The 13680-nt window shown below is 39.4% G+C and overlaps 1 protein-coding gene across 4 annotated transcripts; it reads left to right on the top strand.

Annotated features, from left to right (window-relative positions):
* The first annotated feature begins 1634 nt into the window (after positions 1-1634).
* On the top strand, positions 1635-10057 carry u2af2a (U2 small nuclear RNA auxiliary factor 2a). Of its 4 annotated transcripts, none has more exons than XM_015049814.1 (12): positions 1635-2222; positions 3029-3170; positions 4570-4605; positions 4870-4973; positions 5286-5437; positions 5544-5660; positions 5745-5883; positions 6018-6097; positions 6261-6383; positions 6465-6551; positions 7997-8245; positions 9020-10057. In XM_015049814.1, exons 1-12 carry the CDS (start codon positions 2174-2176, stop codon positions 9152-9154), a joined length of 1413 nt encoding a protein of 470 aa, XP_014905300.1. In that variant the 5' UTR covers positions 1635-2173; the 3' UTR covers positions 9155-10057. The 4 variants fall into 4 exon arrangements, with proteins under 4 accessions (XP_014905300.1, XP_014905299.1, XP_014905302.1 ...); XM_015049813.1 differs by having other exon boundaries at positions 5745-5901; XM_015049816.1 differs by lacking the exon at positions 4570-4605.
* Positions 10058-13680: the final 3623 nt, after the last annotated feature.

Genomic DNA, 13680 nt, shown 5'->3' with positions numbered 1-13680 from the left:
CTGCCAGTTCACACATTTCCACCTGGGACAGTTTCTACTTGCAGCATGAGTCAAATGGCAGTAAAGCATTTGAATTCATATAAAAATATAACGTTTTATTCTGTAACCTTCAAAAACAAATCTCTCCGATGAGTGCTGATGATTCATTAAGAAATTGTGTTAGTAGAAGTGAAATAAACGGTTTGTTTTCCCCCCACTAACTGATTTCTCATTGTCGTTACGGTATTGATGTCATTAACTGTGTTTGATGTTTGAAACAAAGTGATTTGCTCTGACTTTTTGTTCATGTTTTTAGTCTTACTCATGATGGACGAGAAAAGTGGAAACTACTTCAGTTTTCTTCTCCAAGATTCCATTTTAGGGGCCCTCTTATTTAATATCTACATGCTTAACATGCTCCTGCTTGCTTAGATCATAAATAATGTCAGTTGCCATAGCCATGCAGCTTTGCGTTACACAGCGTCACCAGGTGACTATGAACACTGAACAAATCAATGCATGGATGTCACATAACTTTTTTCAGCTGAATAAAAATAAAACTGAAGTGATTATTTTTGGAACTCCAGAGAGATCATTAAGAATCAAAAATCAAAACACAGCTTCAGTTATTCCAGTTAGAATATACTGGTTGTTTCTGGAAATTTGGGTATAGTGATGAACTCATGCCTGAACCTTAAGAGACACATGAAGACATTACAAAGTCAGCCTTCTATTACCTTAAGAACATTTCCTAGGATTAAATGACTAATGTCCCTACAAGATCTAGAGAAACCCATCCATGTGTTTATCTTTAGTTGAATTGATTACTGCAACAGTATCTTTACAGGTTTACCTAAACAAAAATCAATCAGAGGCTGCAGCTGATCCAAAGCCCTGCTGCTCGCATTCTCACTAAAACTAGGAAAATAAAGCACATCACCCCAGTTATAAAGTGTTTATACTGGCTCTCTTTATCTCAGTGAATAAATACTTTTGCTGGTTTATAAAACACCAAATTTTAGCACCAAAATACTTAAAGATCTGTTTTTTGTATCAATCTTCCAGACTGATTCTATTCTACTCTGCATCCCCAGAATCAGAACCAGACATGAAGAAGCAGCAGCTTCATGTTCCATTAATCTGGAAGAAACTCATTGAAAACTGCAAAAACGTTGAAACACTTAGTTCCTTTAAAGCAAGGCTCATTTTTTCTATTGCAATGTTGTTTCTTATGTGTTGCTTAATGTCTTCACCATAGCATAAAACATTTTGAATTTTCTCGAAGCTGAAAGCACAAATTCATTCATCCACTATATCAGTGGTTCGAACTGTGGTGGTGGTGTAATGGTGAGTGAGGGATACATTAGCACACATTGGGCTAACTGAGCAGTTTGAGTATCACAACCACCCTCGGATGTTGCTGATTATTGTTTCCATTCGTAAATGCACGCAGGATTGTGGAGTGTCCCAGAATAGCCGTGTTTCTTTTTCATATAAAGAAATACTTTAACTGAAAATTGTGAATTATTTCTACTTATATCACTTATATCTACTTATATCACTTTCTCTTTAGAGAATGAACAATTAGAAGACGAGTTTAATCTTCGCTTTTATTCTGACTCGGTTATTACTGGTAATCTGGATGAGCGGAAACCCCACAGTCATCAACTTCCGATGTCAGGGGCTGCCTGGGAGACGGAGCAGAAAAAGCGGGCATAGCGAAATCTTTATTGTTTTGTATAACGTTTAAACTTCTGAAGGCGCTAATTTCTGGCTTACCAAGTCAAATAACTTCACTTTGTAGGTCTGTGACCCTTTGGGACTTGCATCTAGCTCGTGAAAGTGTCTCATTCATTCGTCCGTAGTGTGTGTTGCAGCAGGCCTATTCTTCTGGACTTTGCTACAAGCTAATCGGCTAACGTTAGCAGGCAGGCTAACGAGCACGTTTTTCTTTCTCAATCATTCATGTCTGTTACGTTGTAAAATACACACCACAACACTTTATACGTGTGTTGGTTATTCATTTTTGGTAAATCCGTCGTGAAATTATCCGCTCGTCAAAGCTAATTCGTCGAAGATATTTCCAGCTAACAGCTTGTGTTTAAAAGTGTAGCTCACTTTGTTGCTAGCAGAAGCTAGCCACCGCCGACTGAACAACGCAGTCCCAGAGAGCGTAACAGGCTTCCACCCAGAGATGTCGGACTACGACGAGTTTGAGAGACAGTTGTCTGAAAACAAGCAAGGTAAGTAAATTAGCCGCACATCAATAACCAAACAACAGGTTTGTGGGTCAGATTTAAACCGCCGCCATCATTTTAGCCAATCGTGGATGTGTCTATTTGCAGGGACGCTGAAAGGCTCTTTACTGTCACACAGTCTCAGAGCCCCTCAAGTGCACCATTGTTCTTAAATTAACTAGGGTTGTTCACTGTAGGTTATACAGAATAATGAGCTTAATGGAAACTGGACAGCGGTACTTTTTAAAAAACTTTGATGTACACCGTGGGTTTCCTAATGCCTGGCATCCATCCGCTTCAGCTGCGTAGTGTACAGTGAATATTTATGTGTCGCTTACCTTTCATCTACCACTATTAACATTGGATAAAAAAATAAAAACAATCAGCCGACCACGCCTTTAACATCAGGCCCAAAACAAGCTACTCCCAGGGTGCATACTTTTTAAACTTTCTTTATAATTTTCTATATCTGATTAAGTATGAATAATTGCAGATTTTATTCAAATGGCAAAACTGTACACATTTAGGTAGCGCCGTAGATTTTATAGTGATTTATGTTAAAATTGCATCTTTTCACTATTTGCGCTATTACTCCTGGTGTTTATAATTTTAGTAAGCATATTGGCAAACTTCCAAGAGTTTATTTCAAAACAATGTCATCTGAAGAAAGGGTTGTAGAATATTTTGCAAATACTACCAAGTTGGAAAATAAATATTAAGAAGGTGACCTTTTGCGTTAGAAAGTTAACTTTATATCCTATTCCAAAAATATAAAGCAGTCCTACTGGTTTACAAGCTCTTATTTTCCACAGCGGAAAGGGACAAAGAGAACCGCCACCACCGCCGCTCTTCGTCCCGCAGCCGCAGCAGAGAGAGGAAACGGAGGAGCAGAGACAGGGACAGACGCAGCAGGGACCGCCGTGGAGACAGTAAGGAGCGAAGACACAGGCGCAGGTCAGTATGGACGTTCAGCAACGTCAACAGGCTGATAAACTCCTGTCACCTTATGAACTCTGCAGCTGAACTGATGTGAGGATTGATTCACTTGACCAAACCAAGCAAATTAAGTTATGCAGCTGCACATTCCTGGCTTTTAATTTGATCTAGAAATATTAAAAGGTGTATTATTAATTAACTATTATACTCATGATTACTTTCCCAAGCCCTTTGCTCCAGATTCTTAGTTTTGTGCACCAAGCAGACTTGGTATAAAAGACTTTCAACACCCAAAGCAACAACTTGCACCTTTGTTTTTGAATATTACTTGAAAATATCGAGACTCTTGGAACCACTACGGGCTTAATCTATAATCTGAACATTTGAACTAAGTTCTCCTGAAAATATTGCACAGTTTAAATTATTGAGCTGTTCAGGTCAAAAGTATTAGCTGCCAGCTGTTCACATGGATCTTTTCACAGATGTAAATCCTAGTGTTCTTACACAGCCCCCGTCATCCAGAGGCAGCAGATCCATCTGCCGTAAAAGGAGATGCAGCAATCAAATTTGTGGCTTATGCCATTTGCCAGTTTTTCCACCAGCTCTAAAAAAAATGTTTCAGGTTTCTTGATCATTAATATTTTAACCCAAGAGATTAAGATTATTTTCATTTGTGTATCAAAGTATGTGACTCTAACCCATTTAACGGTTTTAATTCTACTAAGGTCAAAATAAAGAGTCTGCTGTTTTCAGATTTGCTTACAGACAGAAAAAGTTTTTCACCTTTGGTTCATTTATTGAGCAGCTGAAAAATGTTTGGTTGATAAAGGGAAAATGGACTGATTTCGATCACTGTAATGGTGATAGAATTACTTTATTCCATTCTTTAAACAAACATCTGTTGATCATTAATATCTTCATCAAACTGCAGGAAACGATGTTAAAAGTAATGAAAAGATTGACGGTTTAAACATGTACTCTCTCTCTCTGTTTTTTTTTATTATCCTGAATCAAGTTTGCCTGTTGATTCCAACTTGTACACACATATTTTAGACTATTGTATTGAGATTGAATTGATAGTTCAAATACCTGAACCAGGGGAAGAATTTGTTTGTTGGGTCCAGACAAACAAATGCCAACAAACTCTCTTTTATTCCCATATGTGGGATTGGGATTTGCATGCGACCTCTGGTAAAAGATCCCACATGTGTTACCTCCCACTTTAAAAACACACCTGCATCACACACCTACTGATGTAAAATAGGAGCTAACTTCTCAGACTGTTGCAAAATCCTGCAATCTAGTGCCCAGATCTGGTGAGTGCGAGGGTGAAAAGGGCTCAGCTTTTGTGACGTGTCAATGTAAACAGTTAAATTGATGTTAAGAGAAATGTCAATCCCTTCCAATGTCATTTCAGCTCACCATCCAGCTACCCCCAAGACAAAGCTGGAAGGTAATACAGCAAACGAACACAAAGCTGGTTTGTGCATTGTTGCAACAACTGCAATTGTCTGTGTTCAGACAGTTTGTACTGTTTTATTCAAGTAACCGAGATGGGGGTCCAGTGTTGTATTTATTTTTTTTAATGGATGCAAATTGTCAATAGGTTGTTGTTTTTGTATATTTCAGAAAATGCAACCTAGTGTCCGCTTTGTTAGTGGAAAGTTTAGTTGAATTTCAACATTTTAATAACATTCACCTTAATTCTGTTCAACAGCCGTTCTCCCCATCGTGAGAAGAAGAAGAAGGTGAAGAAGTACTGGGATGTTCCTCCACCGGGTTTTGAACACATCACTCCCATGCAGTACAAAGCCATGCAAGGTATCATTTGCCTCCATCCATTTGGGATGAACATCAATAATCAGAGTCAAACTTGCTTCCTTAATAAAGAACGACTGTAAAGTCAGGGTTCCTGCACAGTTTGGGCAAACGGGGAGATTTATTGCAAATTTTAAGGTCTAGTAAATGTGGAAAAATACAGCAGTAGGATATACTTCCCTGTCCTGTTGTCTCGTCATGGCATCCATCTGTCTGTCCACATATCTGTCCATCATTCACCAAATGAAACGGTCAGATGCATTTAAAAAAAAAAAGTGTCTAGATTTTCAAACACTTTCTTTCTTTCTCTCCCAGCGGCCGGACAGATCCCAGCCACGGCCCTGCTGCCCACCATGACCCCGGATGGCCTGGCTGTTACTCCCACCCCGGTGCCTGTGGTGGGCAGTCAGATGACCCGGCAGGCTCGCCGCCTGTATGTGGGCAACATCCCATTTGGCATCACAGAGGTGAAAACTTCTTAATTGAGCATTTTTGTGGTAATACATTTACGTTTTAAATAAACTATGAAAAGTTTGAGCTAATTCACTGATCTTTTCCCTCCTTTCAATGCAGGAATCTATGATGGACTTTTTTAACGCTCAGATGCGTTTGGGGGGTCTGACTCAGGCCCCTGGGAATCCTGTGCTTGCAGTACAGATCAACCAGGATAAGAACTTTGCCTTCCTGGAGGTAGGGACGTATCACAGGGACCGTCGTTTTGTGATCACGATGTAACAATCAATTCGTGTTTGATGACATCGCTTTTCTGTGCAGTTCCGTTCGGTGGATGAAACAACACAGGCAATGGCCTTTGATGGCATCATCTTTCAAGGCCAGAGCCTGAAAATCCGCCGCCCGCACGATTACCAGCCCCTGCCTGGCATGAGCGAGAACCCCAGTGTCTATGTGCCGGGTACACAGACAATTAATGGTTTTTAACCTCAGTTGCTTGTCACATTTCATTAATATTCATAAAATTCTCCACATAGCCGTGACCTGTAATCATCTGATGTGATGTTTTTGCTTCCATCCTTGAACATGATGCAGGTGTGGTGTCCACAGTGGTGCCAGATTCGGCTCACAAGCTCTTTATAGGTGGTTTGCCGAACTACCTGAATGATGACCAGGTCAGTGTTTGTTTTTTGCCTTTAATCTGAGATACAACCCATAATATAACATGTTTTTCAATGTTCACGAGCCTTGAAATGTTAGAAATTAACTGAATGCAAGCCAACAGATCATATATTTGTAAGCAACATGACTCAATGTGAGAACTTTGTGTTTTTCTAGGTGAAGGAACTGCTGACATCATTTGGCCCACTGAAGGCCTTTAATCTGGTGAAAGACAGCGCCACAGGCCTGTCTAAAGGATACGCTTTCTGTGAATATGTTGACGTCAACTTGAATGATCAGGTAATTGGTCACAACAGAGGAAAATGTGCATCAGTGGAGCTCGTCTCAGGAGGGTGTAAATAATCGTTGGCATCTTTGCAGGCTATCGCCGGGCTGAACGGCATGCAGCTGGGAGACAAGAAGCTCCTGGTGCAGAGAGCCAGCGTGGGCTCCAAGAACGCCACTCTGGTGAGTTTCCAGCTGCTGGCAGCAGGATAGTGGGAACTTCGATGCTAAGCTCGGACACATTCCTGTTACGTTTTCTCTAGTTTGTCCCATTTTAACAGTGGTAACAAGTGAAAGTGGGAATCTTTTCTTTTCGGTGATGTTTTGTGTTTTCATATAGAAACAAAGGGTTTGTCCCACCGAAAGTTATTGTAGTTCTTGGGCCACTATTAGTGCTTGAGCAGTTTTGTTTTAAGAGTAAAACTCTTAAAGGATTTCTGATCTACATGAGTTTTACTCAGAATTTTTGTCAGAATGGATGTGTCATGCCACCCATTTATTTTTATAAACAGTTTCAAATACCTTTATTGGTGTTGGCGACTGCTCTTTACAGTCCTGTCATGCATTTCAGTGCACTGTTGAAAAGGCCCAACAGTGTTTCTATGCAGAGCCTCAAACGGTATTTATAAATGCATTTGGAAATGATAAATGTGGAGAAAAGCAGCTCTGTATGTATTGCACTACATTCATTATGCAACAGGCAAATAAACCAAACAACAAGTTATTAAGTCAGCTTATGTTGTTCTACTGCTGATCTCACATTTTAATGTTAAACCTCAGTGTTTTTATACTTTGGGCCTTAAATTAAGCAGACCAGACGTGATGCTTGCAGCATTTTAACATATTGATGTTTTCAGTAGCCTGACCTAATCCACTGACAAAACTCTGCAGAAGCAAAGAGCTGATGCCGTGATAAAACCAGTGTTATGGTCCGGCAGATAATAACTGCTGTGGATCCAGTTTAACACTGGAATTGATTTGGTGGAGGGGAAAAAATACATTATTTCAGTTAAACATATTAAACTTAAGATACTTTTTTTTTCTTTGTTTAGCCTTTTTCAAAAAAAAAAAGAAAAAATATTTTTTTGATGTTCATAATAGTAGGGAAGAATACATCACTGTTTCTTTTAAATATTGCATGTATTGCAGTGTTTTCCCTCCAAGCCTGGTTTTGTTTCATCACAGATAATCATTTTTCTCTTAGTTTGTGGAAATTATGTTGCTAAACAGTAAAATAAAAATCCAAAATATAAATGTACACAAGCTGACTTGCAAGTTAAGTCATGCAGTTTTCATAAACATTGTTAGGCAATGCATGAAACTCACACCCCTGACCTCCTAAAATGCAGATTTTTGTTCTAGTGTAGTAATGAGGAAGTGAGTGAACAGTACATTGCTCGCCTTTCAGCTACGGTGTTTTTTTTAAAATTACATTTAATAGTGATCATGTCGGCGTTTATCCTCTAGTGCAGAACAGAAGGACTCCCAATATGGTGGGGTGGCTATAAATATGACATGTCACATTGGTTGTTGATGTGGTAGACCTTCTGCATGCTTAAAGCAATCTGATTCCAAATAAATTGAACCTTTTTTTTTTTTGCAATCTGTGCGTTTTTTTTTTCTTCCAGACAACCATAAACCAGACGCCTGTGACGCTGCAGGTCCCGGGTCTGAACAGCTCTGTGACTCAGATGGGCGGCCTGCCCACTGAAGTGCTGTGTCTGATGAACATGGTGGCCCCAGAGGAGCTCCTGGACGACGAAGAATATGAGGAGATTGTGGAAGATGTGAGGGAGGAGTGCAGCAAGTACGGCCAAGTCAAGAGCATCGAGATACCTCGCCCTGTGGACGGCCTGGAGGTGCCCGGGACCGGCAAGGTAGGCGGTGTTCGAAGTCCAGATTTGAACATTTCTGCATTTGGTTACGTTACAACCAGATATTTAGTTTGGATTTTATGTGATGGATCAACACGAAATAGTGCGAGGTGGAGAGAAAGAGATCTCAGAATGTTTGAAATGTGAAAGATGTGGCATGTATTTGATTTCCAGGGTCCATGCATCCTTTAAAAGTCTTAAAGTCATGCATCTAAAATGAAGGCCATAAAATGTCTTAAATTGTTTTTTTGTTTTTTTTAAAAAAATGCAAGTTGGCTTTAACTACAGAACCATTTAATCTTGAATCTATGCAGATTTATTTGTTTTTTCCCACGGAAATTTTCTGTCAGGCTTAATTTGAGTCACCTGCACACATCCTTATTGCATTCTGTGACTCGAGGCGGTTGAGGCTTCCAGTAACTGGCTGCTAATATCCTCTTGATCGCTGGCTTTATTTCGTCTTTTATGGGTCAGTGTAAATTTATCACTAATTTATCGTCTTTTGTACATTTCTGTTGTGATACGGGGTGACTTTATTTACACACACCAGAGTAAAGAGGGCTGAAACATATGCTTGCCTCAAAGATTTTATTAGTAAGAGTCGGAGTATTTCCCTTTCTCTTTACCTTCATGCACAACTTTAAAAACACTGCTTGAGGATTGTAGCATGACAAAATATGAGAAAGCTCAAGGAAGATGAATGTTTGTGGCAAGTCGTGGTCTGTTCTGTCACCAGACTTCAGTGTTTTGTGTTTTTTCCCCCCCCTCTTTTTCCAGATCTTTGTGGAGTTCACTTCAGTTTTTGACTCCCAGAAGGCCATGCAGGGGCTCACAGGAAGGAAGTTTGCCAACAGGGTGGTTGTGACAAAATACTGCGATCCAGATGCTTATCACCGCCGGGACTTCTGGTAGATGGGGTGGTGGGTAACAGCTTGGGGGGGTGGGGGGGGGAGGAAGGGATGGTAATGTTATGTAAATTGCCCGTTTCCAGACCAGCCCTGGCAGTAATTGGTTGAGCAACATTTCAGGTAGATCTTTGACTTTTAATCATTTGATGAATGACTTCTATGATATCCAGTTTATTGTTTGAGATCTACATGACATGTCCAGCTGTTAAAACCTATATTTGTGATCGTAAGAAGGTCGGGGTTTGTAATGAAGGCATAACAGAGCTAGGTTTGGGTACTAGTTGCGTAGCTGGGTGGGTGGGGCGGGTGGGGAAGGCCATGAGGATTTTTGAGAAATGTGTGTATTAAAAAGGGCCAGGGGGCGGGATTTACAGTTTGTTTGTTTTTTTTTGTTTTGTTTTTTTTTGTTTTTCTTTTTATACTTTGTCCAACCTGAGTGTCAGCTTTGAGAGAAAGTTGGGTTGAAGGGGAACTCCTTACTTTAAAGGTTTGTATTTAAATGGAGTAAGCCTATTTTAATTAAATTCAAAAGGAGCTGCCGTACAGAACGACTAGACAATTCTGATTGAAAAGAGTAAAGGAGAAAAAAAAAAAATTTAGGGAGTACGTGTTTGTGAAAGGGAGATGAAGCAGAAGACGAAGGGCATTTTCAGTTGATTTAATGTAGATACACGGTAGCCGTAACAACGTCCACCTGTTTTGTCATCACCGTTGGAGAGGAAAGTTGTTTTATTTCTGTTATCTCTTCATGTTCCTTCGTTTGATCACTCTGCTGCCCCTCCGTCTGATTGGACTTTATCTGAATGTCGGCTGTAATCGTTCTGATATGTGCGTAGCTTTTCTGATTCGAGCTGTAATATCACCTTGTATTCAATCTGCAAAATAACACAAACCGCTGGAAAAAAAAGAGAAGAAAAATCCATGATTCCATTTGCATTTTCTTTTGTTTTCCTTCCTGTAACTTTTCATGCCCAGGTTTTGTTTTGTGAACAGCTCTTCATATTTTGACCCTGATTCAGATTACGACGAAACGGAGAAAACGGAAAGCAGGTTTCTATTCAGTGAGAGAGGAGGGGATGCATCTCATCTTTTACCAGCAAGCCTTAACCTTATTAAATCAATTCGCTTTGGAGAGAAATTTGGCTTGCCCCTCTTTCAGTGATGTCTGTGCTTTCATACGTGTCACAATCTTGTACCCTGGACAGCTCGGTTTTCTTCTTGGATGTTAAATGTGTTGGATCCAGTACGTTTTTGTGCAACATCTCACCTTCTTTGACAAGACCAAATAAAACACAAGACTAAAATCCCACGGCTCATGTTTGTCCTGCAGAATGAAACCAAATTCAGCTGTTTTATGTCTCTGTCAGCAGATTTATCAAATTAATCCACTTATTGGTCGACGCTGGCCTGTTCCATAACATTTGGACCCTGTAGAGACGAACGAGGCATTGCAACCTACTCATTTCTATCACTGCCCCCAGTCCTTTCACTTTCATTCCCGAAGGACCACGTTTCACACTGTACGGGCTTGATGATAAACTTTCATTTCATATTTACGGCTCCGCGAGATGGCGCTTAAGAGTGTGACAGAAATAACACTTTTGAAATGTTACTCCTTACTTTTTCAAAATCTTCTGTGTCTGTGTCGATTTCTTTTTTTTTTCCTTCTTCTAAAAGCGAACGTGATTTCTTAAATGATTTAAACCTATTAAAAAAAAAGCAGCATCTAGTTTGTACAAGCAGTCTTTTGTTTGTCCAGTTTGTTTCCAAATGTTGATTAAAAGCTGAATTTACATGACTGCTGCCTTTTTTTTTTTTTTCCTTTTTATCGTGCACCCTCATGTTTGGCTCAACACTAGAAAAGTCTGGGGTCTTCTTTCAGTTGATGACATCATTTAAAAACATCCTTGTACTGAACAGTAATGTCCAAGTGATGGCGCTATTTCACAGGCACATCTGGTAAAATTTTTATTTATGTAATTATTTTTTTTTTTAGGTTTTCAGTATTTATCTTTAGCACTTCAAGATCAAATTTATCTTGCTGAGAAAATTTTACCTTTAAATAGGTCAAACATTGTTGGAAAAGTTTAGAAAATGCCCATTATAAATAAAATTAAAAGTGTTTTTTTGTTATAAATTTATTGCTTTAGACCAAACTTTTTTTTTTTTTTTTTTTTTTACACAGATTAAAAATTAAATAGTTTTAAGTCTAAACGCTCTTCACATTTCCACTTTTAGGCCCGTTGTTTGGGCACAAATTACACACATGTAGAAACAATGGTCTTAAAATAAATAAAAAATAAATAACATGTTTAAATGTTTAACATTTAGTTAACCTAAATCTAAATGACGTTATCTTTTTTCATAAGGTCATGTAATATTTGCAGCTCCAATATGAGTTTTATTTAGCTGGACTTAGGGTAGAAATGCCTCTTTCGATCGTAAAGGTTGCAGACACGTGTTCTAGTTATCAGTATCAGACATCCTTAAATTTCATGGTTTTCTTTTGAGCCATCAAATTCTTTTAATCACCAAATGTTTTGCTTCACCCCCAAAGCCAAAGTTATATTTCTAACTTCAACATTTGGTCCATCAGTACAGCATTTAAATATTATTTGAGCCGAAACAGGCTGGACTAATTTAGTTTGTTTCAATCACACACTGAAATGATCATTTAATAATGAATTTGGGTTAAATATACCTTTACCACAGCAACAAACAGAAGAAATGTGTTCAATCAATAATGAATCAGCGACTTTAAATTGTGGCTAATATACATTACAACTGGTGCATTTCCTAGTTCATTTGCATCCTAAATACGTGGGGATGTTACAAATGAAAATAATTTTAAATCTGCTCCTCATGAACCTTCAAACATACTTTAGTTATGTGGAAGTGGAAGTAGACATATACACTGACTGGATAGCTGAGTGCTCTTGGCGCCCCCTGTTGACCGGTGTCCCAGTTTGCTTGTGATTTGTGCTGGCACTGATCAGCTTTATTTGAAAACAGTGTTTTCTAATATCTTCTTTTTTTTTTTTTTAAACCAGTGCTTCCTAATCTTTTTGGAGTTGATGCATCCTTTTCAAATGATGTAGGCTGAGCTCCCTTGTTTGCGTTATTGTTGTCTGTACCTATTTATAAATCGCCTACACAAAGATAATTAAATCTCCCATTCGCTGGCGTTAGCTGGCATACGGACACATTCTTAGCCAGCAGTAATGAAAGCCATAAGGAGCATCCTGACTTATTCAATAGGGAGTTCGTGTAAAACAGTTATAGTAAAGCAGCAATGCTCTGACATGGAATAATGGCCTGTGTCAGCTCTATACCACCCATCTTCATCCGCATGGCTACACTCCACTGCACTGGACCCAGAGGCAGGGTCTGTGATGCAGCACTCTGTGCCCGGCTGCTCCCCGAGGACGGAGCTGGAGCATCAGAGCTTTCATGCATCCGAAACCTTTTACACACCAGAGCTCGTATGTAAAAAAAAAAACAAAACAAACTTTGACACAGCCACACCTACAGACCCGGAGACTCCTCTGACCACTATGAGAGATCCCTACATGTCATTACCGTCCCCTCTCCTCTCCCACCCTGGTGCTGCAGTGAGGATTGTAAAGTCATCGTCGCCCTCTAGTGGTGAATGTGTGACTCTGGCGGTGATCATTGGCATTCCGGACAGAGCTTCCTCATTGATCTTCATTCAGAAAGATGGAACACTGCCGCAGCGGGAGTGCAACACTGGAGCTGGATGCGGTATCTGTGAGCAATATCCTGTGTTTATTCTACACACAGGGGGTTAAGCTCTGCAAATCATCGTTTGGAGAGGGGCTCTGCACCAGCTAAACACATAGATGTTATTAATGTGATACGAAGCCTTTTAATGTGGAAATTAAAACTACGGAGACGGATGAGACACTTTGAGATGCTTCATTTGGCCATGTGCATGCTGCATCGATGTTAGTCATGCTTCGACATGACAGCCGATCATTACTCTTAGTAGCCGTGTATTTATAACGTCTCAAAAAAGAAACCCAAAGAATTTAATGCAAAGAGAGCTTTTCTTATGTTCTTTGAAGTGTCTTTCCACTTGTCCTTAGCTAATAAGTAAAAGAATAGGTTTAACTTGAACTTTGCTGTTATGTAAGGAGTAGAGGGCGTCATATGTGTACACATTTCGGATAAGCTTCCCCACAGCATGATGCATTCACCACTATGTGGGGACGCTGTGTTCCGGGGTAATCTGCAGTGTTAGTTTCTGACTACAAATATACTTTTGCATGCTAGGTGTGGTGTGCTATCATACCACACCTCCACAGTTTATTTTGAAACATCTAAAAACCACAGGAAAACTGAAAAAAAAAAAAAGATAAAAAGCATAACAAAAACCATAAAAGATCAACACGGGTCAGAGAATAAGAGGTAAAACAGAACAGAACACAAATTAAAAAAAAAAATCTATAAATTATACTAAAAACAAAAAAAAGGAGTACAAAATCATCTTACACAAAAGACTTCATCGCC

The sequence above is a fragment of the Poecilia latipinna genome, unplaced genomic scaffold (genome assembly GCF_001443285.1).
Source record: "Poecilia latipinna isolate Pla-1442-1.1 unplaced genomic scaffold, P_latipinna-1.0 Scaffold960, whole genome shotgun sequence".
Classification (NCBI taxonomy): Eukaryota; Metazoa; Chordata; class Actinopteri; order Cyprinodontiformes; family Poeciliidae; genus Poecilia; species Poecilia latipinna.
Note: the sequence above shows the minus strand (reverse complement) of the source record. Positions and strands in the feature narration are given on the sequence as shown.

Bases quoted from the DNA above. Each gene is read 5' to 3' on its own strand.
- u2af2a (XM_015049813.1), top strand. From the start codon at position 2,174: ATGTCGGACTACGACGAGTTTGAGAGACAGTTGTCTGAAAACAAGCAA. The intron at 3,171-4,569 runs GTCAGTATGGAC...ATGTCATTTCAG, and splicing joins GAGCGAAGACACAGGCGCAG to CTCACCATCCAGCTACCCCC. The intron at 5,438-5,543 runs GTGAAAACTTCT...CTTTCAATGCAG, and splicing joins TCCCATTTGGCATCACAGAG to GAATCTATGATGGACTTTTT.